The sequence below is a fragment of the Microtus oregoni genome, unplaced genomic scaffold, assembly GCF_018167655.1.
Source record: "Microtus oregoni isolate MIOR12 unplaced genomic scaffold, Mior012 000016F_ref0000370, whole genome shotgun sequence".
In the NCBI taxonomy this organism is placed as follows: Eukaryota; Metazoa; Chordata; class Mammalia; order Rodentia; family Cricetidae; genus Microtus; species Microtus oregoni.
Window position 1 is genome coordinate 5,828,910 of NW_024543075.1, and position 27,672 is coordinate 5,856,581.

General features: G+C 53.7%; 2 protein-coding genes across 3 annotated transcripts in view; both read right to left on the reverse strand.

Annotated features, from left to right (window-relative positions):
• Nucleotides 1-503: 503 nt before the first annotated feature.
• Nucleotides 504-18,248, reverse strand: Pwwp2b (PWWP domain containing 2B). Of its 2 annotated transcripts, none has more exons than XM_041667156.1 (3): nucleotides 17,669-18,248; nucleotides 10,197-11,889; nucleotides 504-1,228 (listed from the first exon to the last, which is right to left on the reverse strand). In XM_041667156.1, the coding sequence occupies exons 1-2, from the start codon at nucleotides 17,791-17,793 to the stop codon at nucleotides 10,215-10,217; spliced, it is 1,800 nt and encodes a 599-aa protein (XP_041523090.1). In that variant the 5' UTR covers nucleotides 17,794-18,248; the 3' UTR covers nucleotides 504-1,228; nucleotides 10,197-10,214. The 2 variants fall into 2 exon arrangements, with proteins under 2 accessions (XP_041523090.1, XP_041523091.1); XM_041667157.1 differs by having other exon boundaries at nucleotides 10,502-11,889; nucleotides 17,669-18,239.
• A 5,550-nt stretch (nucleotides 18,249-23,798) lies between these two features.
• The window catches only part of Lrrc27 (leucine rich repeat containing 27), a 28,630-nt gene continuing 24,756 nt past the window's right edge, over nucleotides 23,799-27,672 (reverse strand). Inside the window, exon 11 of the mRNA XM_041666871.1 lies at nucleotides 23,799-23,973. Coding sequence (XP_041522805.1) covers nucleotides 23,827-23,973 — 147 coding nt within the window. The 3' untranslated portion in view covers nucleotides 23,799-23,826. The remainder of the gene's footprint in view (nucleotides 23,974-27,672) is intronic.

Below are 27,672 nucleotides of genomic sequence, written 5' to 3' on the forward strand. Positions count from 1 at the left end.
AGGAAGGCTCCCTGGGAGAAAAGAGCCAGACCATTCCAGGCCCCAGCCTCTGCCTGAGGGACTTAGGGTGGAACAGAACACCAGGAGGGAGGCCCGAGGCAGGAGACGGAAACCACCACCTAGAGCAAAGAGTGGTGCCTGCTTCAGATTTGCATCCCATCAGGTCAGGTGACCGGCCACCTCGACAGGGATGGCCCTGACCCTCCTTCATCCCATTAGAGGGCCACAAGCCGGGCGGTGGTGGGCACTCGGGAGGCAGAGGCAGGCAGATCTCTGTGAGTTCTCTGTGAGCTAGTTCCAGGACAGGCTCCAAAGCCACAGAGAAACACTGTCTCGAAAAACCAAAAAAAAAAACGAAAAACCATTAGAGGGCCACAGCCTCTCTCACAGGTCAGGCAGGTGCAGTTTTGAGGCTATCCAGGCAAGAGCCTCAACCCAGACTCCTGTTTATTCCTCTTCAGGCTTGAACAAAGAGGCAGAGACAGTTTTTTCTTTTCTTTCTGTTTTCTTTTTGGTCTTGGAAGTGACAGAGGGGAAAGGAATGCGGCCTCACAGGGCAGAGCTGGTATGTCCTAACCTGAGGCCTGTTTTCAGTTCTGCCTCCCCTCCCCCTCTCCCCCTCACAGTAGATGACATAGCAGCATCTCAGATCGAGGCAGCCTTGCAGGCCAGGGCTGCAAGCCCAGGGACCCATGCTTTGAGTGGAATGTGGGGGAGATGCAACTAGGCTGGCTCCTGGCTCAAGTGCACAGAGCCCCGACACCCAAGGGCTGGAGGAGGAGAACCCCGTACGTGCAATGCAATTTGGTTTCCTCAAGCCTGCAGAATGGCTCTAGCTGAATAGCCGAGGTCAGGCCCAGGAGGGTGCCCTGTAGCTATGCCCAGCACCCACTCAGAAGTTCTCACAGGCTGGGCAGAAGGCCCTGCTTCTGTTTGAGGACGCCTAAGCCTTGCAGCTGCTAACACACAAAGCAGCAAACATGTCACCAAGCTCCAGGACACTTCCCAGTGAGGAATGCTGAAGCCTGAGTCATAAGAACAGATACATTCAGCCGAGAGGAGCCAGGTGCCCTGAGCTGGGCTCTTCCCCATGCACACCTGCTCCTCTGGGGACCCGGAGTCAGGCCAACCGCTGTGCCAGGCAGGTTTCTGCACACAGCCAGCCAGAGGCACACGGGCCCTTGAATGGAAGTTCCAGGACAGCAGCTCCAACCTCACTGTCGGTGACCTTGGAAGAAGCAGAAAAGGTAGACATTACCAAGGGGTCAAGCATAGGGAACAGGACCCTAGCCGGTTTGAGCACGCCTGTGCTTCCATCAGTGTCTCCTCGGCCTTCTCCCCTGGCCACTGTGGCTTTGCAGAGATTCCAAAGGCTGCAGCTTCTCCGCTGGCCCTGCTGAACCCAGGCTGCTGACCATGCCTCCTTTGTTTTCTCATAGCTTTTGGTGCCCGTGGCTTAGCCATGCCTGAGGAAGGTAGCGGGTCCGAGATGGTGGGAGGCTTTGACCACAGGATCTGCCAAGTCCAGCAGGAGGGCCAAACCCTAGGACGCTGTGGGGGAAAGTCTGCTGTTCTAGCAATGAGCTCACAGGACAAGGAATCCTGATCTCCCGTTCACCAGGATACGTTCTCTGCCCCCAAGATGAGGAAAGACAGACCTAGAAACAGATGGTGTGTGTGTGTGTGTGTGTGTGTGTGTGTGTGTGTGTGTGTATAGACGGAGAGGGGGTGTGGCACCAGCCCGGGGTGTCTAGCTTATGGATACAGCCATTCTGCAGCTCCAAATCTGACCGCTGCTACTATACAGTGAGCACTGATCTCTGTAAGCATTGTGCTTAGCTGAGGTGTTTTGGAGAAACGTGTCAACTCAGCAGCCTTAAACTAAAATGGATACTGAACACGTCTGAAGCACTGAAGGACTTCTCTTCAGAGCTGCAGACAGGCAGGCAGCAGAACTGACTATAAAGCAAATCAGACAGAAAGTAGGGCTACAGCCAACTTCGGAGAGCAGAACCCTGCAGGATCTGCAGGAGGGGTTCCATTTACTCACACCCACCCGATTCTCATTCGGCAAGCTAAGCCTCTGCATCTGTCGATGGGGAAGAATGCTCAGAGAACACAAAATCCCCCCGCTTCCCTAGGAAATGGGCTACAGGAAATGCCTAATCTGAAAGAATCTAAAATCCAGGGGCTGGAGAGACTTTACTGTGCAAATTCAAGGAGTGGAGTTTGGAGCCATAACACCCAGATGGGTGTGGCGACTACCTGCGATTCCACTGCAGCAGGCATAAAGGGGATCCTCTGCTCGTGTGCATGTTTCTGTGCATGTCCCCATGTACACACTGAGCAACTGCAGCAAGTCAACAATCTGCAGAACCAAAGGGCCACTGAAGGCTCTTAAAAATCAAAGGAGAAACTCAATTACCAAGATGCCTATGTTGGTTAGAAAGGGGTGTGCAAACAGGTCCTGGGGCAAGGAACCTCTTCCATCACCCCAGCAGCAAAGTGAAGGTGGCCCATAAATATATCACCCAACGCTCTTGGGGCCCAGTATGCTGACCTACCCTGGCCCCACAGGCTGACACTACCCCAGTATTCAGGCTGGAACACATGAGGAGAGATAGCCACTGTGTGTAGGGAGTCCCAGATCTCTGCATAGATGTAACAGGGTTAGTTGGGTGAAGGTGGGCACTATGACTAAAATCCCCTTTTCATGAGTACTTTTAGGTTTGAAAGGGGCTCATATTGACGCCACGTTTTACTGCAAACAAACGAACACAAACAACAACAAACAAGCCCTCAGCCAGCCCTGGGAGACAATTAAAGTCTCTCTAGTCACCACGGCCTGACCTTTGGAAAAGCTCTTAAACACCCAGCAGTAGAAGCCTTCATTGGGGAAAAGGACAGGCTAGGGAGGAGCAGACTCCTGGCCTCCAGCCTTTCTGTCCTACAACTATAGACTTCAAAGAAGCCTTTCCCTCCCACTCTCAGGGAGCTGGCCCCTAACCAGCACTGTGACCAGCATGCATGGCAGAGCAGGCTTAGCTGCTCTGGGCTGTCAACACCCTAGAACACCAGACCTCCCCAGAAACCTGTAGATCATCTTTCTACCCAGCACATCCCACCTTGCAGCTCGGAGCACCTCTTTACCCAGACCCAGCCTTCTCCATAGCCAAGAAACCTAGAGGGCTCACCCTTCAGATCCCCAAAGAAAGGACAGGAACAACTGGGAAGTAGATGATGTTTGACGCTGCTCAGGCCTCAGGGGCTGCTGCTCAGGATCCTCTGATGCAAACATCAGAAGGACACGGCTCACAGACTAGGATGCTGGCTGTGAGCAGGTCAGGAGGGACCATGAGGAATGGATGCCAAGCAGAAATGTTCACCGTATTTCAAGACACAGATTTCAACAATCCAGTAATGAACGCAAATGAAACAAGCCTGTATTGTCACGTTTGCGTCACAACTTGACTCAGAGAGGAACTGTCCTCAAGGCCTTTGAAGCCCAGGAATGTGCAGGCCCTAGACTGCTGTATTATCTATCCCTGGAGCAACCTCGGTGGCCAGCTCCCCTCCCCCATGGAGGATGGCATTAATGAGCTTATGTGCCGAAACAATCGTATTGTAATGCAGGAAAAGATTGTATGTATAATACGTATTATTAAGAGCAATTTAGTTTTGCAAATGTAAAATTAGCGATGCATTATTATAATACCATTAGAAGTTAAAGCTTTACTATAAGAATAAAAAAAAAAAAAAGCAATTCCCAGTATTAACACCAGAAGCCAATAAATAGCTCGGGAGCAAGAGTGAGCTGGGAGCACAGAGCAGCCTGGACACAGGCTTGGGCTCTCAAGAAGTGTGAGGGCCTTAGGCCTGGCCAGAAAACATACAGAGTACCAAAGTGTGATGTTGGGTGCGGCAGGAAGCAGGGCTGCTACCAGATGCTGTGGCCACTGAAGGCCTGGGGCTGATGGGGCAAGTGACTTAGAATGGGCAAGTCCAGCAGCAGGAGAGCTCTTGCTGGCTGCAAGCAGTGGGGATGGTGACAAGCGCTATGCTGTTAGGAAACACTGGCTTGGACACCTGCCCTGACAGTCTGTCCGGAATCTACCCATGGTTCACACAGGCCATCCTGGATAGCCACTTAGACCAAGCTGGGAGAACAGGCGTAATTGAGGAATGGTGACCCAGTGAGCTCACCAGTGACTAGGTGAGTCTCAAAACCACCACAAGTGTCTATAGTCTCTACAGACAGCAGGGTATGTGGCAGCCTCAAGTCAGAACCTTGACTGACCAAAGACAGTGACTTCTTGATGGGCAGTCCACGGAGGGGATGAAGCCCAAAGTAGGTGGACTCAGGGAGCGTCATCCAGAGATGGGTGTTGAGACCATGGCCTCTCAACGGAAAACTGGCAGTACTTGGCCCAAGAGGTTCAGACAGGCAGGTACATTTGGAGGCACTGGACAGGGCCCCTGATGCCCCAGACACTTTAATACCTCCTATTCCCACTTACCTCCCCCAGACTGTCCTGCCTGCCTGCAGGCTCCCACATGATACTCAGGGGCAGTGGCAGGGACAGGCCACTGGGAGCCAGTGGGTGGGGAGGCCTGAGCCCCTGTAGAAGGCCTGGAATTATAGGCCTTAGTTTCCTTCTGGAACAAAATAATTACAACCTTCCCAGAGGACCTGAATTCCCTGAAAGCAACACAGAAGTCAGCTGACAGCCCATCGGGGGAGCAGAAGTGCTGGAAGAAAGCGAGCTGGTTCGACGCGGTTCACTAAGGGATGCTGTTCAAAGACTGGATGGGGGAAGACACTGTGCACTGAGGGCACTGAGGGCAGTGCACAGTGCACTCGAGGTCTGGGGGCACACTCTCCTCTCCACCCAGCACGCACAATGCACTAGCACCTGCGAAGACTGGATCCTGAAAATATCTACTTTCCCTGGAGAAATAAATATCAAGAAGCAGGAAAGCAAGAAGGGCCATGATACTCCCTAAACCGGCTGTCACAAACGCCTTCATAGGCGGATCTTTCTGGAACAACAGTGCCTTCCCCTTGAGCACAGACCCCCTCCATCTCCACAATACAATGGCTCTTTGCAGGTGCTACTCTACAACCAGGCTGGTGGTGTGGGGCATGGAGGCGGTGGCCCTTGCTGCCGCCGTGGGCCCTGGGCTCGTCTATCCTTGAAGCTCAGTCTTCCCTCTGTTACATGAGAGGCTGGGCACTGGCAATCAGTGTGCATGGGACTGTCGCCTGAAGGAGATGAGTGAGAGGTGGATGGTACCACATAGACTCAGACCCTAGCCTCTGCAGCCTGGGCGTGTCAACGTCTATGGCTTACTTCTGCAGATATAACCAATTAGATATTTCTGAGATGATTATACTAACTATGCAGGTGGCTCCCAAAGTCACTACAGGTCCTTGTCAGAAGGACAGCTTATGACACGACACTGAGGAAGAGGAGGAAGCTCCAAGATTACAGAAGCAAACTAGAGGGACACTGCCACAGCCAGGAGCACCCGAAGCCACCAGGAGCCAGAGTTGGCTCCCCTCCCCAGCTTTCAAAGGGAGCCCAGCTGGGCTCAAGCCTTGCTCTCAGACCTCTGACTCTAAAGGACATGGGGATGTTTGTAGGCCCTACTCTGTGGGGGTCTGTTACCATGGCCACAGGACAAACTGACTCTAGGAAGGATGACAGTCCAGCAAAGCGGAACGTCCAAGGCATGGGTGTGCTGTGCTTCCTGGGAAAGCGTTCAAGCCAGCAGCCTGGACACTCAAAAGTTGGGGCCTGCATGCTCCCATGTCTGGGGCATCTGGTGTTTCCACAGTCCTAGGGCTAGGTCCTGAGCTGGTACCCCATCGTCCTTGTAGGGAGGTGGCATGGCTTCTAGCCCATGCTGCAGCCAAGCACTGTGCTGGTTACCTGCCAACTCTGTGACTCTGTCCACAGATTGCCTGGGCACTCCAGAAAACAGAAAAGAGGCGTCATCAACCCTTGTAGCTCCCAGGATACCAGGGCAGGCATGCTGTACCTCTTAAGAGTGCTGCAGCACAGGGTAAGCAAGGCCCCGCCCTATTGCTGTTAGCCCTGAGCCCTCCTCTCTGATCTCATACTTCTTCCTGTCCTTGGTGGTAGTCATGTCATTCTCTCCTGGACCCTCCAGCTTCCATGGTGCCACATCTTACCACCCCATCACATCCCTCCTCACTGAGGCCCTGAATAGAACCTTGCCAGCCATAGCAAGGTCCTCATTCCTACTCTGTCTCCCATAGTACTGTCCCCACCAATGCCATATTGAACACCCCTCACCTTTAGCCTGTGGTACCAGAGCTCTGAGCTGTCCATTAGAGACACTTTAAGCCAGGCCGTGGGCACTTCGTCACCTTCAGGGTCACCGTGAGGTCAGGATTGTGGGGCAGGGAGAGGCAGCACCCTCTCATCTGAGGATTTAAAACCACATTGCCCACCCTCCCCAGCTTGTTTCAGCACAAATAACTAAACCTGCTCACTGCTCTGAGGGGGTCACACATCACCTGGAACAGGGTCTGCCCTGGAACTGCCTGCCCCCCACAATCCCCTACACCCTATTTAGATCTCAAGTCACCTTCTCCAGGAAGCCTTCCCAGGTAACAGCGCAGGTCTGGGTTTCCACCGTAAGATCTGCTCCAAATCCCTTGTCCCTTCCTTCCCGGAGCATGCCTGTGTGATTATGACACGCTAATTTGGGAACTGTGACTCACAAATGCCTCCAGGATTCTACCCACCCTGCTAGCCCATATCCAACTGAGTATTTGGAGGGTTGGTGACAGACACACTAGCTAGAGGAGGAAGACAGGACCAGGGGCTGGAGAGAAAGTAACACGGCCTCAAGAATGTGGACTCAAACCAACCCTTCTCCATCTTTGCTGGTCTGGGAGGTAGGGAAAGTCAAGCCCTCCATTTGGGGAGCACCCACTGATATGTAGGACAAAGTTGGGTCGTCAGCTTCTACAAGGCTTCAGGCAGCAGCATGGGTGGGAGCAGAAGCCTGCCCTGTCCACAAAGGGGTGTAGGCCCTACTTACATAAAGGATACCCCAAGAGTTTCTTGCCCCAGCTACTAAACTCATACCAGAGCCCCTGGGTAAACAACCCCTGGTGCCTAGCTAGAGAAGATATGATCACCTCCAAGTTCGTTCCTAAGCCCATAGTGTTGCTATACCCATCACTCATCCACGAGATGGCTGCCATTGTCACCTCATGGCACACAAGGAAACTGGGATCTCTGTGCACGGACGGAATGGGGGGAGCCTAGCCGGTCCACCTGGATCAGGACTTACTTGAAGGACTCATTGAGTCTGACACACAAATGACACCAGGTCCCAGGAAAGTCCTTGATAAGGGCCAGGGCACCTCCCTCCCAGTCTAGTGTGCAGGGTGTCCACACCAAGTCCCCCTCAGCTGGTCCTTCAGTCATCCGTCAAGGTGTAGGGTCTCTCAGGAGTGGGATACTGAGTTCAGTGCCTTTGGAAGGCACCATGTGGCTGTGCTTCCCAAGAGTGGCACAGACACCCCCAAATCCTGAAGAACTGCGGTCCAATCACAGCTGTCTTGAGGTAGTTGCAGGGCCAGATATGGCCTGCCAGTGAGCTGGACCAGGAAGCCGACCTCCTCCATCCGGCCTCTCTTACCTGAGTTCCATCCCTGGGCAGCTGCCTGTTCTCTAATGTCCAGGCCAGCAATTACACCCTCCACTGGATCCCATCACCATTTCAACAGCTTCTACTTAGGGAGGGCCGGGTCCCCAGGTCCCCCCCCCCCACACACACACCAGTGTAGGCTGGAAGTTTAACAGGAGGGACACTGCAAAGTGCCTTTGTCCACCAGGAGACCCCAGTTCATACAGCAGGAGGTTCTGGCTGCAAACGCCAGCTCGGATCACTGATGAGCACTTGACCTGCCTGGCAGGAGCCTTCTCTCCATGTTTATAAAGTCCTTACAAAACCAAAACACCAGCCAGACAAGCACCGCTGAGCACTCTGCTGCTATAGAGACCCAGGGCTCCACACTCCCAGAAAGCAAAGGGCTGCTGGGTGCATGCTGGTCCAGGCACAGCCCAGGACCTGGGGCTAGGCAAACCAGTTGGGTGAGATTTTTTTCCTCTGCTTCCGGATAAGCAGGGCCAGCCCAGAACCTACAAGGCAGCATTCTCCAAAGAGCAGCTAAGGCCTGGCTGGGCTTCCAGGGCCCAGGGGTCGCCTCCTGGTCTACACAGCTGCTATGATGGGAATTGAAAGTCAGACTACACTTCATCTCTCACCAGGAGTTGGGTTTATGCCACATAATTGGGGGCACATGAGGGGGGCTCTCAGCCTTCATCCATACTGTCTCCAGCCAAGCCAGTACCATGACCAACTGCTGAACAGAGGGGTTGAGGCAGGGAAGAGAGAGAGCAGGGGCCCAGCAAGGCACAGCCAGGGGGAGGGAGGGAGGAGCACGCCAGGACTGGGTGTGGCTGCAGGTGAGGTTCTACTAGGGCCAGGATATAGCACCAGGACTCAGGGCAGGTCAGCTGACTTTTCTCTGATTAGCCTGCTGGAAGTGCTGCCTTAAGATAAGCAGAAATGCCAGATGTGGTCGTGCATGCCTTTAATCTCAGCGGAGGCGCGTGGATCTCTGTGAGCTCAAGACCAACCTGGTCTACAAAAGAGAGTTCCAGAACAGCCAGAGCTGTTACACCAAGAAACCCTGTCTTGAAACCGCCTCCCCCACCCCCCAAAAAAGTGATGTGGAGGCTGCTGCCACAGCTACCATGCCTGTTTGTACCTGCCTCATTCTACACAAAGGTCCCAAAATTGAGTAGAAATTCGCTTGGTTGCATAGAGAAAAAGCGTTTATGCATAACCAGGGACCAGTGGAGAGGAGAGGGTAGGTGCCAGAATAGCCTGAGAGCTGACCCCGCCAAAGCCTGCTCCCAAGTCTTGCTTCCTCTCCTGGTGCCTCCAATGCAACTGGCAGAGCAGCAAATAGGCTTGAGAGGTAACCCGGACCCCTCTTCCTGAACCAGACCTCCTGAACCTGCTAAGGCCTGAAAGACCAACGAAAGGCTATCTCCAAGAAACCAATGACACCAAAATGGTGGAATGAGCGAGTGGCCTGGGCACATAAGTCACTGAAGGCACTAAGACCTCAAGTCAGGGGTCTGGCTAGAGGTAGATGCGTTACTCTTGTCTTCCGACCCGACCTCCATGTCTCTGCACTATGAGATCACATGAAGCCAAGGATTAAGAAGAAACAAAGAGGCTGCCTGGAGCCAAGAAGGGAGCGCTAGGCCAGCCTGAAGAGTCATCAACAGGGCAGTCAGTCACAGCTGGAAGAGGCTCTCAGATGTGAGTACGCCCAGTGAGAAGTACAGGCAGGTTGTAGCCCTCATGTTTCTAGACACCCCACATGGTGACTACAGATCCACCGGAGTCTCTTACTCCATGTGATCACACCACATGATACCCTACAAGGCTGAATGATGACACTCTCTTGCCACACATGGCACAATGCCCCAGACCCCTCTGAGGACTGACTGCTACGGAGTCCTGTGAGAGACCAAGACACTGCAGAGAACACCCATCCTTCAGAACTGGGTACACCTGGCCACATTACATCCAGGAATCATCACACTTGCAGCGAAGGAGGGAGGGGGTGTGCCGAGGGGAACAGCCCACTTGAGGAGCTGAGGCCAGCTCCATTGGAGGGTAAGATGGGCTCCTTGCCATGCCCCCCCTTCCCTGCCAGTCAGATGCCTGGCCAGCAAGGCATGCACCCCCGTAAGCAGGAGCTTTAAGGCTACTAGGGAAGAGAGTAAAAGAAGTTCCCCCAGAGTGACAGAAGATGACGGACTGCCCTTTGTCCTTCTGCTCTCCCTTTACCCCATCAGGGTCAGGCAAACTGCATCCCTTTCTCAACATCCTAGCAGAAAACTCACACAGAGTGTTTCCTTTGATTAACTGGCTGCAAGACTCAATCGCAAACACACCCGATAATCTGCTGGGATGTGTGGGCTTCGGGGATAACATCAGTGAGGGCACTAGTGTTTAGGACAGCCCCTGCTGAGCCACAGGACCAAAGTCTGGCTCCCTGGTGGCCGGATGCTGACACAGGCTCAGGATCACTGCTTCGGGAACAGCAGGCACTCAGTGCACACAACACTCACCTGCTCCCGGAACCAAAGTTACATTTCAAACTGGGTCAAGAGCTCCCTTATTTCTGGGGCCACATGTTGTGTGGCATTGGCAGCCTCAGTTATAGCTTTCCGATACATCCCCTTCTTCTTACGGTTAAATCTCAGTTTGAAAAATTCAGAGAAAGGGGACAGTTTTGAAATAGACAAGAATGATGTAGTTGGAGACCCAAACCATGAGACTTTCGCTTCTTGCCAAGAGGGCTCTCCATTCTCCTTCTGGCCAAGGCTGATGTCAAGGACACGCGCTGGCCACCAAGGAAAACCATGAATCTTACCCCACACAATGTCCCCTACAGCCACCGTCCTGCCATCTTCAGTCACACACTGTGAGACGCTCTGCGTGTGCAGCCTGACCGTGAGGGGAGGGACTGTCTGGCGAGTGTCAGCAGAAGAGGAAGGAACAGAGGCACTGTCACCAGATGACAGGTCTCCTGTGTCTGGAGATGTCACTTCTGAACCAGATGATTTCAATTCATCCAGGCTGTCGGTGCTGCACACAGATTCACTGGTACAATCTGCTCTCCTCCCAGGGCAGTCGACGAGAAAAGTCAAGCTACTGCGTCCGTGTTTACTTTGAGGAAACCTCTTGAGGTCATCGTCCTCACCAGAACTTCCAGAAGACAAGTCCTCCAGCCCATGGTTAGAGCCATCAGCAAAGAGAGCAGAAGAGCTGCTCAGGGGGCCTCGTGGGCATCCGTTCAGCTCCTCTACCAGCTCAGCCCTGTATAGAGGCTCATGCTCCCCATCTCTCAGCCGGTGGGGCTTCAAGCGGATTTTGGGAGGCGGCAGGTCTGAGATGGGAGGCACCGGACGAGTCAGCTTCAGCTTGGGAATAGAATGCCCGCTGGGCGGTCGATCACCACCACCCCTGGGCTCCACATCCCTCGCAACCTCTAAGTCCTGGCTGCCGTTCTGTAGGGACTGTTGAGGGCAGAAGGGCTCCACAGAGCCATGCACTCTGGATGGGATCTTAACCACCTCACCCTTGCCCTGTGGTGTGCTGTAGGAGATCTTGATGACAGGGCTCCGTGGAACACGCTCTCCAGGAACCCTATCCTCCTCCCGCTTCTCTCTCTTGCTCCTCCTCGGGGCGGCAGCTCTGGAGTCACTGTCCTCTGGTTCCTCTGGCTTCCGGTGCTCACTGTCGGGGCCACTGCCTAGCCTCCGGCGGGGTCTGGAGGTGGTCAGGGGGCCAGGACTGGCCTCCTGGGGACTCACAGTACTCTTGCATTTCTCACACAGCACTTGGCGTGGCCGCAGGCGGATCGTGCTAAGAATGAGCCTGCCAGGATCCCGGTTGCGGGACAGTCGCCGCCGGGTCCGCTTGATGGTCCTGGGTGGGGGCTGCGGCACCCACTGCTGGTAGGTGTTTCTCAGCCATAGTGGGTGGGGGAAGGGGGCACCCTCAAAGTAGGGTGGAAAGGGAGGCAGGTTCCCAGCAGGCAGAGGGGGTATGAGAGGTGGGGGCAGCTCGGGCCCAGCTGTCTTGGGAGGCTGATCCTTCTCAGGGGATTGGTCTTTGTGCTGAGGAGGCAGAGGTTCTGTTCCCGGCTGTGTCACTTCTCCAGGTCTCTCCTCAGGCCCCTGGCCATGACAGCTGATGACAGAGGGGTTGTCAGTCAGAGGCAGCAGAGTAGATGGAGATAGGCCAAAGAGGCCGGACCTGGTAGAAAGAGACAAAATTGGGGTGAGAATGGCGGGGATTCCAGCTACACCCAGCACCTGTCACCTAACACACTCTAGGCCTGGGAGGCTCTCTGTATCTAGATCCAGAGCGGTAGGTTAACATTAAACAGGTACTCCAGGCCCTGCATGTCCTATGACATATGGTTTGAAGGCTTCCAATGCTTCTAGAAGCCTAAGAAGAACATCTGCATCCTGGGCGTGGTCTGAGAGGGCGTCCACCTACCCTATGACCAGGAGTCACAGAGCCCAGGCCCCTGTTCATGTGCCTTAGCTGTCTTTCCCTTCCCTTTAGAGACCTAGGGACCCAGCTTGTTGGGGACCCCATGCAAGCCCAACCCAAAGAGTATCTTATGGAGCACCCTGGTCCCAGATGCCTAGTACACACGTGCAGGGTGGGATCCACATGTGGCCAGATCCAGAGCCACAGCCACAGCTTCTGCTGCCTAGAGGCCAGAGGCACTGGAGCAGGGCCTTTGGGCTCTACAACCTCCCAAAGTCTCACAATTGGCCTGAGCTTCCATGGGCCCTAGAAAGGCTCATCAGCCAACCTGTCACCCCTGGGCTCCACCCTCAGAAAACAACACGGGGCCATAATGAGGATGTTGGGAGAAAGGGGAAGCTGGAATATCCACCCCGGGGAGCACCAGCATTCCTGTGAGAGTAACACACATCAGGTCCCAGGAAGGGAGCAGAGGGCAAGAAGATCATCCCAGGAACTGGGGAACATGGTATCCTACCCAGACACGATTAGGGGCTAGAGGAAGCCATAGGACAACAGGAAGGAATGGCAAGTGGCTGGTTTGGAGGCAGGACAGAGAAGAGGCCCAGGATGGAGGGTTACTATCCAAAGCCATCTCCCTGCCTGCTTCTACAGTCATCTAGGACTTGAAGCAGGGATTCCTTCCAGCCCTTCCTCTTCTCTGTCCATCCCTCCAGCCTCCTGTGCTGACCACCTAACAGGTGCTGTAGCAGAGGGCTCTCTGTCCAGGGGGTCTGCCTGCTACAGCTCCAGAATCCTAGGTACACTGCATACTGAAGACACCCAGTGCTTGGCTGCAAACCCAGGGCCTGACCTGGGCCAGGGCTCTCAAGCACCACCACAGGCTGGGGCTGGTCTTCTCCTCAGAAATGACAGGCCCCTGGCAGCAGGCAGCCACTCTTCCTTCCCAGAGCTGCTGCCCTGCCCCTGCTCCGGCCACACCCAAGGCCTGCCTGGTGGGTAAACAGCTGAACAGCTCACCCTAGGTCAAGGCAGGCTGGCGGATGACCTTCCCCTAGGAGTCCTGAAAGTAGTTGAGGCCAACAGCTTAACTTTGGGAGGCCAGGGAGCTCCAGGGCTCAGTTTTAGCGCTTCCAGCCTCTAGGCAGCAGAGGCTGTGGCTATGACTTAAGCTCCCTTAACCCTTTAGTAGTTCCATAGAATGACGAGCAGTGACAGTCCGTCTTCACAGAGGAGACCTGCAAATGAGTCCCAGCAGCCCAGTGCTATGATGTTGAGATCCATGACCTCCAAACATGGAGATGGAAACGGCACAGGGAAAAACCAGCGGACAAACTGTGACCTGGCCTGGGGCCCATGGGGGGCGGTGTGCTACAGCCTGTGACTCCCAAGGCTTGGCAACCTTGGCAAGACCAGGCTGTAGCCCAAGCTGGTCAGTCTCAAGGACAGAGGCCTACAAGAAGTGCAACGGCTCTGGCAGTGAGAGGAGCCTGATAGGGCTCACATGGATGAAGAGGGCCTGCTGAATGGGTGCAGCTTTGGGGATGGCTAACATTGGGTAGAGGGTAGATATGCAGGAGAGGTGCCTGGAGATTAGGGAATGATTCCCCGGTGTAGGAACCAGTATCTCCTAGAAGCATAGCATCTTCGGGAACTCTGAGGCAGAGCAAAGAACCTCTGATTTCAGGAAACTGAGCAGGGTTAAGCAGCTCAGGGCCATATCCAAAAGCAAGAGCAGTACTAACTATGGGGACGGGGACAGAGCTCCCAGGAATACTGAGGCTCTCCTGTTTTGCATGGTGTTCAGATGAGGACACACAGTCCTAGGGGCATATGACCAGACCCAAAGTCTTCAACAAGACACCAGTGACCAAATCATGTCCCTGGGGACTCACCTAAGGGTATATGTCTCAGCCAATCACCCAGAATAGTCTGGCTAAGACCAGCCCATGGACAGTAAGAATACAGTTCTGGCTGCTTGCCAGAATCCTGGGCTGCCCCTGCTTGCAGCTGCCTCCACCCTGCTTCCCAGATCCTCAGGCAGACCCTGGACTCATGGGGCTGCTGGCGCCCAAGTGGCAGTCCCCCGCCCCACCCACTCCATCTGTCTGGGGCCTTCCTCCCTGAGCCTGTGGTGGCAGAGGCCATCCCGCCACTGCCTGAGGGTTGAGTCAACAGGCTCCTGGAGCAGAGGCATGCGGATGTGCAAAGCTGGGCGGGAGCCTGCGGAAACTTCTCAGAGCTATGCTGCCAGGAGCCTGCAAGCCCCAGGAAGGCCCAAGTCCAAACACCCAAGGCCCCACCTTGGGCTGTTCACCAAGGCTTGCTTAGTTTAGAAAGTATATGCAGTCTCTCCATAGCCCAGCAAACAGCCAGGGAGCAATAGGACTAGAACTGGACAGGGCTCTGAGCAGGAAGGTCTTGCAGGGTGGGCTGCTCAGGACTGCTAAGTGTACCAAGGACTCTAGGGGCCACCTCTGCTCTGGGAGTTAAGGTGAGTAGATCTTCAGGATAAGTCACAGCCTGGACACCAGAGGAGCCTTCTCCAGATCATCCAAATGAACCTGCCTGTCCCTACATACATACAATAGCACCAATACTGTCCCAAAGCTCTAAGCTCCCCTACGAGCTCAGACCAAGCCCATCCCACCTCCATGTCTTCCTTGTCTAGTCAGCCTACATCTCTATGGTAAAGGCCCCAAGACCAGCATGTCAGCCTGGACCGCAGCACACCAGCTGTGATGCACAAAGCACCTGGGACCCTCCAGTTCCTTGAGAGCAAGGAGGAAGCAGGAGCGCTATTGTAACCTCTGCGCCTACCACATAATCTCACGAATACCCATCAGCAGCTGAGCCTCCATCCTGGATGGCATATTCCAGGACAGAACCTGATGCCCTTTAGTCTGGTAACAGGCAGTGGCTGTGATCTTAGTGCCAGAGGATGCCACGCTGACCACCCCAGCAGATGGGCTCAGGGGTTGGGTGGTGACGTTTAAGAATCAACAGCTCAGATTAGAAGTCCTGAGTCAGTGAGCCTTGGCTGCTTGCAGGCTACCCTTTAGCCGAGGTTACCTCACCTGGTACTCAGTCAGAAGAGACCTACCTCTACACTGTCTGCAGAATAGTGTCAATCCCAACCCTTCGTCAGTGACTTGGGTCAGCACACCTCGGAAGGGATCCTCAAGTTTGCAAGTAGGGATCACGGGCAGCTTGGCAGAGGCTCAGCCCACTCCCTGGCCCAGTGTGGCTGCGCAGTGAATGCACAGGTACCCAGAGCAGCAGAGAACTTGCTTCAGGCTGCTCTGCTGCCAGGCAGCAGATTCAGGATCTAAGTGGGAGGTGGCACTTGGCACTGTACCAGGTGGCTTGCAGGCAAGACCCCCTCAGAGCTCCCCAGCCATCTGCAGACAGGGAAGGGAATTGAAAGAGAAAACATCTTTCAGTCTGACTCCATAATGAACACTGGCGGTGGCTGGATCCAGTCTCAACCCTTTCCACCCAGGAGCACATCTGAATGGGGCCATCTAGGAGACACTTCTGATCTAGCAAGGGAGACACACGATGATCAGGAACCATAAAGGACAACCAGGCCACTGGGTCTGTACCCAAATTATGGGAGCTCTGATGCCTATAAACCCCACCAGTACCCCAGGAATGCTGACCTCTTGCTGTTTGGAGTCCTAGAGGCTTCCCTGAGGTAGGAGGAAATAGCACTAGGGAGCTCTTCCCTGGCTCACATCCAAGGGCTGGGCCTCCATAGGAGCAAGGACGGGTACTGGACCCTGAGGAGAAACTGGTACCTGGGAGGAGGGCAGGTCAGTGTGTGGACCCTGTAGGCTGAAAGCAGACCCTGCTGCCAGTAATACCCAGATGGTTCCTAAGCTGTATTCGGTCCTGCCTGACAAGGAGGACTGTAAACATTGAAACTCACAATACTGTGGCTAGAACACGGGAAACAAAAACCGGCCGTGGCCTGCAGGAAAGATTAGGGGTTGGGAAGATAGAGGAATAGTTTCAAGGCCAAGCCTTGGAAGGCTGGAGGGGCAGGGAACGGCAGTTTTAATCTTCAGATTCTCTGCAAGGGCACAGCTGCAAGCAAAGCCACTGCAGAGAACAGTGACCACCGAGGCTGGGCTCCAAGGGGCTCTGGTTATGGTAGTCGGTGGGGCACAGACATCCACACATCCTATGCTGCAATCACCCATGCTCAAGATCCCAGCAGCTTCTTTTCATGAAGGTTGCGTGGATCTGTAAGCCAGGTTAGCCATGGGTCTCGGGGCAGGGATACCACAAGTCTCAACCACAAGCTAGGACTACCTAGGCCTGTCTTATTCTGAGCACTGGAGCCTGAAGAGCTGCGGGTCCTCTGCTGCAGACACTCTCTAGGGAGAGAGGCTAGAGCAGGCTGCACAGGTAGAGCAGGGGCGCAGCCCTGCAGGCTCAGGACTGAGCCAGACCTGCCCAGGGAGGCCAGGGCAGCCAACAGCAGGGTGGGGGAGTGCCTTCTCTGGAAGCTTTCAGGTGGGCTCTTTGGCAGCCCCTGAATGTCACCCCAGCACATAGGCACTCCCTGTGCTAACCAACAAGAGAGGGGCACCAGTCACACGGAAGGCCATATGTTAAGTCACGTGACTTGTGCATAAATGGCTTCTGGCACATCTAATGAAGACATAATGTCAGCAGGGTAACTGTCAAAGGAGGAAGGGCTCTGCTCTGTGCTGGGAACCCAGGAAAATCTGGGCTTTAGGAAGGGAAAAAGTTGGATCTTTGAAAGCAGAGCCTTCCTCCATTCCCAATTTCAGAATAAAGCCAGACTGGAGCAGAAGAGTCACTGTCTGATTAATGCCTAATCATTTATCCGGCAGTGACAGTGCACTGCCATGTGACTCCGGGTTCAGGTGGCTGCTCTACGCTGCAGAAACCCCTGCAAAGGGTGCACAGGTGGTCTCAGGAGCTGAGCCCAACGCGCCCCTCCAGTTAGAGGCATTGGCCCTGTAACTTGTATCTTCTACTCCCCCGCGAGGCACCTCTCCCATGGCAGTGTTTCTACACCCCGCAGTCGTCGCAGTTGGTCCCCACCAGCCACTCCTACAAGCCTCGGGACCCATGACAGAGATAGGGCTTCTCTCCCTTTTGTGACAGGTGAGGCCACCGAGTAACTGACCCCCTTAAACGAATCACAATTCTGCTAACAGTCGAATCAACAGTGCTTCTGAACAAAGAAAAGTGCGTTAATTATGGCAGATGCGCGGAGTTTCAGGCTATGCTTCCCGTGAGTCCCGGCCGGCTCCCGCAGCCCCTCTGCGGGACCGCATGCTCTCCTGCCCCTAAAGTCACCGCGACTTTGGGAGAGAGCCACTTTCGCACCCAGACCGGCGGCCAGCTGGCGCGCCTCGAAACCCCGGCCGGAGAAAAACTGAAAGCGGGCGCCGGGCTTTGCAGCTCTGCCCAGAGCCCGCATCAGAACCTTGAATCGGCGGGGGAGTGTCCCGGGGGATTCCGAGGAGTCCCGGGCCCGCGACCCTGCCCCGCTCACTTTTTCGTGCAATCCAGCAGGATCCCGGCGAAGCTGCGCTCGCCACAACTCACGGTGACCACCAGCGCGCCGTTGACGACCTGTTCCACCCGCACCGGCAATCGGCAGCCGGCCCGCGGCTCCATGCTCTCGCCGCCTCCGGAGGCCGCCCCCGCCCGCCACCGCCGCCGCCGCCGCCGCCGGGTCAGCCCCGCGTGACGCCGCCTGACGTCACAAAGCTCTCTCTGCCGGCCGCCACCGCGGAGCTGGGCTGGGGCGCGCGGCCGTGGGCTGCGGTCCCGGGAGCCGGAGGGCGTGGGGCGGTCCGCCCGCAGCGTGAGCCCCACAGCCGGCTCTCAGAGTTGGGCTGGCAACGCATTGCGGGGCCCCACCGGGCGGAGAGGAGGGTTTGTTAGTCTTGCCGCCACGCTGGCTAGGAATGCCCCCTACGAGGCCCTGCCAGAAACCGAGGGGTGGCGGGGACACTCCCCGGGCCCAGGCCCTTCCCCCACTCCGCTGCTCTGGGTCCCACCCCGGGCCCCACCTCCTTCCTGATCCTGTCCCGGGGCCACTCCCTGAGCCCGGCGCAGCCTGGGGCCCTTCCCCCATGCACCCTGGGGTCCCTTGCCTACCAGTCTGTGCTAGTGTACCCTGGCAGCGTCTCCTACGCACGACTCCTGTGCCCATTCGGTACTTGGTAAAGTCTGTGGGTGCGTGTTTTTGAAGCGAGTCCGGCCTGGCTTAGGAGACTCGGGGTGCCGAGGGACACCAGTGGGACTCTTGCAAGAGGCCTATGACGACACGGGCGACCTGGCACTGGGCTAGCCAGGTGTGCTCGACGCCTCCTGAGAGACTATAGGGCTCGCGGCAGTTTGAGGACCTCACAGTGTGCGGGGGTGGCCAGCTCTAGCGTTGGGGAGGCTAATTCCATCCAGAGCCCTAGGACCAGTCTCTTGGGTCTCCTCGGACTAGGCGCCGCGGAGCGCCTCGCTTAGTGTACATTACAAAGAGCCGCCCCCCGAGAGCAAGAGCCAGGCTCCCAGGCGCGCGCAGCCGAACCTCCGGGGGTAGGCTGGCAGCGAGTGGAGGCTGGCAGCGAGTGGGAGGTGGCGGCGCCCGGCGGACGCCTGACCGCCACCCCAGACCTCCTCCGGCTTCCGCAAGCACTTGCACTTTGGATCCGGATTCGGAATCCGTAACCGGACTATCCCCAAGGGTCGGCCGTGTTGCAATGACCAACGGCGGCGTCTACGACCCGGGCCCCTAAGCCTGGTTTGCATCACCTTCACTGGTGGCACCAGGAGGGCAACGAGGCCCTGACTACCGGTCTCCTGAGCCCATGCTCCTCTCTGCTTGAGAATGGAGTTCTTGCCCCGCTGGACCTGCTTTGGGGCTGCTTCGGGGCACTGACGCCGCGAAGGACAATCGAGGCTGCCTCTGGCGCCTCTTTACCTCCTAGCCCTAGTTTCAGAGCAGATGAGAAAGCCTGGGGGGAGTTCGGCTGAGGGGCAACTCCCCCGCCGGCGCCCCACCCCCCCATGCCAAGCGTCTGTTATCCTCACGTCTTCAGAGCTGGATGCAGCAGAATTTGGAGCAAAAATGGTGGCTGCAGGAACCATTGCCAGCCCAGTCCCAGGTGGATGGCTGGTGGGAGGCTGCCCACTCCCTCAGCCCAGATACCAACTGAGCATCTGTGCTTGAGTGCCGGGGGTGCCTGCGGAGGACAGACCACAGCAGGACCCCCTCCCCCAGTTCAGTAGCTCCTAAGCTGGGGACACCCACGGGCTATGAGCAGCTGGGGCTGTGAGGAGAAGGCAGTTGGGAAAAGACACGAACAAGCAGGCGCCCTTGTGGAGGGACCCTCAGGTGATAGAGGCAAGGGCTGGAAAGTAAGTTTGCTAAATGTCAAGCTCGGTTGTGGGGCAAGGACAGAGGGACACCTTGAAAACTGCCTGCTTATTGTGTGGGTGAGGGGCTTCTACTAGTTCCTGATGTCAGCAGGAGTAGTTCGGTCATAGAGAACCTAGGGTTCAGACCGTGGCAGGAGGTGGCCAGAGCCGGGGAGTGGCGAGAAGGGGCCACAGCCCACTCATGCTGCTCTCTGGATCTGCCTGCCAGCTTTGTAGTGTGTATTTTAATGGTGTATTTGGAAGCCATTTTTAAAAACCTGTTCGGTAGAATATTTAAGCAGCCAACAAGGAGATGGATTTGCAATTTAAACACAGGCCTTTCAGGGCCTCTTCCCAGCCTCCATCCACCTGGACAGGGAAGGAGGCCCGCAGCAAGCTGCTTCCCCTTTGGAGCCTGGGCTTGGCTTCAAGATTCACCTTGTACAGCTGTCTGGCCCCTACTTGTCACTAGCCCTGTGCCTTGCCTCCATCTTACAGATGACTTCTGCAGGTCTTGGCAGAGCACGGCCCTTCTGAGTCTCACTGACTCACTCCCCAGCTCTACTGGGGAGACTCACAGTACTCCCAACCCATGACCATGAAGGGTGCTGCCACAGCCAGCCACAGGCCTGTCCCAGGATTGCCTGGCCAGACCACTGGCGATCCACAACACACACTCACACCAGCATACCTGGGCCTGCCTCTGCTGCTTTGTTCTGAACTCACTAGGCCCTGCGGGCTTGCAGTCCCTTTTGCCAGAGCTGAGGCTTCTGAGATAGAATCAAAGGGCCTGGTCTGGGCGGAGACACAGAGTAAGGCCGGTGGTATGCAGGCCCTAAAGCCTGGTTCCCTAGGTACTGGGTAGAGTGGGCACTGGAGTACACCGGGATTGGGGTGGGGGGGGTGTCACTGTGAGCAGGCCACACTTTCCTGGATGTCCTCCAGGGCAAGGCCTCATTGAGTCTTTGTAGCTGGAAACCTGGTCCTCCCACAGGTCACAGAGCAGAGCGTTAGAAGCTAGACTGGCTTCTGGCCACTCTGCAAGGGCTGCTCTGAAGAGATCCTGCCCTCAAAAAATCGGGATAATTGTGACATTCTCCCATTAGGAAATGTCTCATGATTAGGAAAAGAACTCACCAGAAAACCACTGACTAAGGGTATGGACTTTGGGTTAAGATTGCTGTATTCAGTGTGACCTTGGAGGGGTGGGGGCACCAGTAGAGTAGTGGCTGGAAACACAACCCCACGCCGCCACTCCGAGCAGCCCTCTGAGCAGCCTGGGATCAGAGACCTTCATTCAGGTGAAGCTCTGAGTTGGGGAGATTTTAACATTTAAATAGTGGCTGAGGTGTGGGAAGGGAAAGACACTCAGGGAAAGGATAAGGCAAAACCAAGCATGGGTGTGGCCCTCTTAAGAAAGTCACACTTGTGTCTTTTTACCGAGAATCATGAATCTGGCGGCTTCTGAAGTGTCTCAGGGCTTGCTAAGGAGCCTTTTTTTTTTTTCAGTAAATAAGAGCGAGATGGTTCCTGGTGTACCACCGGCTAGGACAACAGCAGATAAGGAAAAACCTCAGGTCACACGGAGTCATGTGGACGTTGAGTACTTACTGCAAAAATTTTATGGTCTTTGTGATATTCCCAGAAAGTTTTTGGTTTCTATTTGGGAAAAGAGCAAGGCCATCTGTGAAAGTCATGTATACACATGAACCTTAATCATGGTCCATTAATACTGTAATACTCTATTTGATTTATAGTGCCTTATGAGACAAAAGTGGAGATAGCAGGGCTTGGAAAAGCCTGGCTATTTTATGACTTAAAAAGCTAGGCAGTGGTGGCGCATGCCTTTAATCCCAGCACTTGGGAGGCAGAGGCAGGAGGATCTCTGCGAGCTCAAGGCCAGCTTGGTCTACGGAACGAGTTCCAGAACAGTCAGAGCACAGAGAAACCCTGTCTCGAAAAAACGAATACATATATGTTAATTGTGTGCATGTGTCTATATGAATCCAGGCACACATACGGAAGCCTGGGGGTCAATTTTAGGGAGTCATTTCTTGCTTTTTGCCTTGTCAAGGCAGGGTCTCTTGTTTCTGCTGCTATACAGCATACTTCATACTAGCTGGCTTGTGAGTTTCTGTGTAATTTTCCTGTCTCGCCTTCTACTTCAACTGTAGGAGTGCTGGGATTACAGATGTAAATCACCGCCTATGGCTTGAAAGATGATTTTAAAACATTGGGTTTCAGGGATTGAACTTGGGTTGAAAGGCTGGCTAGGACCTCAAAAGTCCTCCTTTTTTATTTTTTTTGAAGATTTATGTATGAGTGCTCTGTTTTTATGTACACCTTTATGCCAGAAGAGGGCATCAGATGCAATTACAGAAGGCTGTGAGCCACCATGTGGTTGCTGGGAATTGAACTCAGGCCCTCTGGAAGAGCAATCAATGTGCTTATCCTCTGAGCTATCTTTCTAGCCCTCTCTTTTATTTTTAATGCTTCCTGTTAAATGATTTTTGGTTAAAAGAATAAGATCTTAGTCAGGCGGTGGTGGTGCACGCCTTTAATCCCAGCACTTGGTAGGTAGAGGCAGACGGATCTCTGTGAGTTCAAGGCCAGCCTAGTCTGCAAGAGCTGGTTCCAGGACAGGCTCCAAAACTACAGAGAAACCCTGTTTCAGAAAAAAAAATAAGATCTGAGTTATGCCTCTGGCCCCAGGTAAAGACATGGCATTCTATACTGCCCAAAGGATCATGAGATTACAAAGAGTTTAACTACTTGGCCTACCAATCACTTGGCCAAATAACAAATCTAAAGACTTGTTAAGGAGATAGGAGGAATGGAACCCTGTGATGGTCAGAAGACTAGTGTACATTGGTTCTTTCCTACCATGTGGACTCTGGGCACTGAAGTCAGGCCATCAGGCATGTCAGCAAGCTGTGGTTACAGCTGAGCCATCTCTCTGGCCTCCTTCTCCCTCTTTCTATGTCTGTTTTGAAAGTCAGCCAAACTCCTAAGCCCGCTTGCCCTAACCCACAGGGCATTCTCACTCTTCTCTGAATGCCCACCTCCACCCCCAAGCAGCTGCTCACTGCTGATTACCTCTAATTTAAGGACAATGTCTCTTGGACTAGCAAGATGGCTTTGCCAGTAAAGGCTGACAAGCCTGACGACCTGAACTCCATTCCCTAGGAACCCACATGATGAAGAGACCTGACCATCTCAAATTGTCCTTTGATCTCCATGTTTTTGTTGCACATGCATGTGCATGCAAACAAATGTGCACGCACAACACAAATGTAATGACATTTTAGAGGGATGGCTTTCTTCTTATCCCTCTCTCTTGTCTCAGAAGCTGCTGTGATGTTCAGTTTTCCTGCCTTGTTTTTCTCTCAAACACTAAAAAAATGGTCTTTAACTTCCTTCCAAGATTTTTTTAATTACTTTTGGTAGTGTGTGTTGCCTACATGTATGTATGTGCACCATGAATGTGCCTTGTGCCCATAGAGGGCAGAAGTGGGTGTTGAATCCTCTGGAACTGGAGTTACAGATGATTGTGAGCCGTCTCTATAACCCTTCAAACATGTTTTCAAATTATTTTGTTTACAAGACAAGGAAATTAAAAACAGAACCCAGTTAACAAGAACTGACACAAGAGGAAACAGAAAGTCTGAATAACTCTATGTCTGCTCCCAACATCCTGAAGAAAAAGCCCTGAGTTTACAGTCACATCCAAGAGCTGGAACCTGCCATGTAATCCCTGAGTGAGTGGCAGAAGGATTACAGGGGTGGGGTGGGAGTGGCATCAAGAGGAGGTTTTAATTTTGGTGGTGGTGATGGGTGCCTAGGGATCCTACAGGGCAAAGGCATTCCTGGGGCTAGGTGTCACTGTGCATATGTAGACAAAGGGTCTAGGCCAAAGAACACTTTGGTTTGCACAGGATAGCATGCTCCACTGAGTCCCATTTGAATGAAGATGGAGTCAGGCCAGTGGCCTCCCCTTCCCACTGGGTCAACGGAAACTAGGACACCTCTGTGGTTTTGGCTGAAGGCCCCTGTCAACTGGACTGGTGGAAACAGTAACAAGAGAACATTTAGGCTTGCTCACAACATTCTTCCTTTAATGCACTTAAACAAACCTATGCCTCAGAAAGGAGTCGGGTCAATCAAAAGCCGTAGCCTGTGGAGCAGCTGAAGACCCTCTAGCTGCCCTCCTGCCAATCCCCACACCACATGGGGGCCTGCAGCTCTGCACTGTGGGAGGTACTTGTCATCCCTGCTGACAACACCACTTTCCTAGTATTTTGTGTTAAAAAATATATTTTGAGGCTGTGATGCTGGTGGGTGAAGCGAAAGGTTCTCAGACAGAGTTGCAAAGGGGTGTTCCTTGTTCAAGGTCATCTCCAGCTTCAGTTTCCTTAATTCGTCCTGAAGTTTCTTGGCCTTTGGTGAGAAGACGAGGAGGTATAAGTTAGGACAAAGGAACCCCCACTTTGGTGCGTATGAGGTATATGTGGGAGCACTCAGGCTGCCTTTCCTCCAAGCACCCACAAGCTGTATCTTAGTGATGTCTCCTCACTGATACGGAGGGGCCACTCAACCTGGGCTCCTGACAGCTCTTGTACCTGTGGATGCTTCCCCAGAGTTAACCACCTTGTGGGCATTTGTGTACGCACAGCATCCCCATACCGTGCAGGCAGCAGTATGAATGAAGAATTCATTCTCAGGAAGAGAGAATCCTGAGGCCGGTGCCATAACACCCTCTAAGCACAATCTAGCCACGAACATAGCCAGAGAGACAGAGGGCCAAGGAAGGACACTGCCCAGCCTGGAATCAGGTGTGTGCTTTGTGTCCTATAGTGCCCAGCCCATCTGCCACTCAGGAAAAGAGAAACCTGAGGCCACGGGGTGGTCATGTCTCTGTCTGAGGTCACCCGATCCTTGGGTGGAGACCTTAGCTCATCTGTCCATTTCTTCTGCCTGTCTCCTCAAGCCCAGCCACACCATCTCAGGTCTGCACCACGCCAGTGAGTACTGTCTGCTGTTGGTCCTGTTAGTGCCCATCTATAGCTTTGCCTCTTTTTAGACTGTGCTGTTGCTGTTTCCTTTGTGCCTGCCATTCAGTGTGCCCAAACTGGACACCCCTCCCAAGTCTCTTCTCCTGGACAAACCTGTCATGGGGAACTTTGGGTCAGAGGCTCAGCCCCTGGCAAGCAGCCTGGGGCATTTTATTTTTTTCTTGCTCTGTTTAGCCCTCTGACAACTCCCTTCAGGCAGAATTCATTCCAATGGCCCTGAAGAGGCTGGGCAGGAAGCAGCATTTTTAAAGGACTGAGTGGAATTTATACTGCTCTGGCCTTGACCTCTTCGAGCTCTCTAGAGGTGGGATTTTCTAGTCCTTGGTCAGGACATCGAGCTACTAACACGTGGACTATGATGCCCCTTCTCTAATTGTACTTTTTTCTTCTTTTGAGACAGGGTCTTGTGTACCTCACGCTGGCCTGAGCCTCACTGTGCAGCCAAGTATGACCCTGGGACTCCTAATCCTCCTCCCTCTACTCCGAAGTGCTGGGACTGTAAGCACGTGCCACCATGCCCCATGTATTTCAGCTCAAACTCATGGTTTCACGGATGCTAGGAAAGCTAATTTGTTTCTTTCTAAATGTTCCTTTCACTTGCTCTGGAATCTCCTAAAATATGCCAGCACGTGTTGAACCTCTCAGACCCATCTTCTGGTTGTTGCTGTCTTAAAATCTTGTTTCCATTCTGTCATCCACCTCCATTTTCTTTTCATTCTGCTTCCTGGGGGATTTATTTAATTTCACCTCCGGGCACTTGCCCTGGTTCATGGTAGCAGTTGCTTCCACCAATGCCCAGGGACTAACACTGTCAAGTGTTGCTGTTGCTGCTGCTGCTGCTGCTGTTGTTGCTGCTACTGCTTCAAAAGTTGTTTTACGTGTGTGAGTGTTTGCCTGCATAAATGTATGTGCACCACATGTGCCTGGTGCCATGGAGGTCAGAGATCGCACTAGGTTCCCTGCAATGAAGAGTTAAAGGTGCTTGTAAGCCGCTGTGTAGGTGCTGGGAACTGATCTTAGATCCTCCAGAAGAGCAGCAAGTGCTCCAGCCCTATTGTGCACTTCTTAATTGGGTCTCTGTTTGTCTCTTTCTGCTTTTCTCCAGGCTTGCTGAGGCCTCTCCTGAAAGACCAAGCACAGGCGGGTTCCCCATGCATTGGGATGAGACCTCAGACAACAACCAGACCTCACAGGTGCTGCTGGGAACCCACTGGCCACTCTGCTGGGACAATTCCAGGGAGCACCCATGCCATCTGTCAGTTAGAGGGCTGGAGAGCAATGCACTGAGAAGGCTCTTCCTGCCCTTCCAGGTGGTGAAAAGCAGAGGCTTTGTGACAGTGACACAGGGTAGCCATGGCCCCTCTCTAGGTCCCCAGGACCCCATAGCAGCTCCTCTACAGCGACCTGCTCACCTGGGGCAGACCCTCAGGGTCCTTATCAGAGCCCAGGAAGGCATCCCATGGCTACTGTCACCACACCTCTATCCTGCTTCCCTACAAGACAGGCTATGCTGGGTGGGTGACTCCAGGGGACAGACTTTCAGCTTTTACCCACTGTCCCCAGATTTTCACTCTTTTTTTTAAAAAAATTTTAAGATTGGCAGTGGTGGTACACACCTTTAATCCCAGCACTCAGGAGGCAGAGGCAGGTGGATCTCTGTGAGTTTGGCCAGCCTGGTCTACAAGAGCTGGTTCCAGTACAGGTTCTGAAGCTACAGAGAAGCCCTGTCTCGAAAAACAAAACAAAAACAAATAAAACCAAACCAAAACAAAAGTCCATCATGTTTTCATTGTATTTACACCCCTCTTCCAATTTTTCGCAGATTCACACTCCCTCCCTACCTACCTAACTTTGTGTTCCCCCTAAATATTCTTGGCTGTGTGGCTTACTGAAGTGTGGTTAACTGACTATCACCAGGGGCAGACCCCTAGGGGATCCACACATACCTAACATTTGTCAACAGCCTCTCTGCTCAGACTGGGACTTGGTAACAAATCCATACTGGACATGTGGCTGCCACAATTTGGTCTGGGTTTGCATTCTTGTGTTTTAGGGTTCTGTAGAATGAACCTCATAACTGGTTGGTGTTTTCTCTATCTCTCAGCAGGCTCCTAATACTATACCTCCAGGGACTTTCTTCTTACAAAACTTTGCTGGCCTCAGTATGTGTTAGGTTTCAGGCTCAGCTATTATGGCAAAGGTCAGATAAGAGTGACTGAAAACCAGGAGGAGTGGCATCTCTGCGAGGCCAGAGCCAGGGCTGTAGACTCCCTGCAGCTGTTACTGGGTATTCATGGCTTTTACCGCAGAGCTGTCTTGTCTCTGCCTTTTTCTCTCTTCCTGCTGTGGTGCAGTGATGATTAATCTGGGTGCTAATGTGACATGCCAATGTGCCGATGCGGAGGGTGCGTGGTGGGTTTGTGGCCAGGGTTGACTTTTGTCCGTCTGGACAGAACAGAAATGGAACCACAGAGAGGCTGTGAAGAAAGCCTGCTCTTGAGCCAATGACAGATTAACCTGGAACTAAGCCAAGGTGGGGTCATGGGCACCCAAGTACCACTATCACAAAACTTCTTTTTCCTTCTACCAGCTTCCTGTCGTAGGAAGGGCCTTTGCTCTGGATTCTCCCACAAGCAGGGTACTGAGGTGAAAGGTGGGTGCAGATGGTTTCAGCCATTAGGTGGCAACGTGGTTAGACAACAAGGGTTTAGGTGTATAATTTGCTCTGTTTAGGAGCTCAGAGGTGTGGTCATTCGGATCCCTGTGAATTGGCACACTGCTCTCTCCTCAGGCAACAGCAATGAACCCTCTCTAAGAAGCTCCATTTTAACCAACAGCCTGCTCTCTGGGTGTGAAGCCTTAAGCAAAGACTGCGCAGACTAAGGAACGGACTAGTTCTGTCATCAGTCCTCAGAGGCCCTAAGCTGTCATGCGTATCCCATTATGTCTAGTGCAGCTGAGAGCTAACAGTGTGGCCAGGATATTTTTCTGGAGGCCCCTAATACATACATACATGACAGGCATTAGAGGGCACTTGCTCCACAGTGATACAAAGAATTTCATT

Excerpts from the sequence above, each read along its gene's own strand:
- Pwwp2b (XM_041667156.1), bottom strand. The coding sequence starts at position 17,793 with ATGGAGCCGCGGGCCGGCTGCCGATTGCCGGTGCGGGTGGAACAGGTC. Across the intron at positions 11,890-17,668 it reads CTGCTGGATTGCACGAAAAA|GTCCGGCCTCTTTGGCCTAT; the intron begins GTGAGCGGGGCA and ends TCTTTCTACCAG.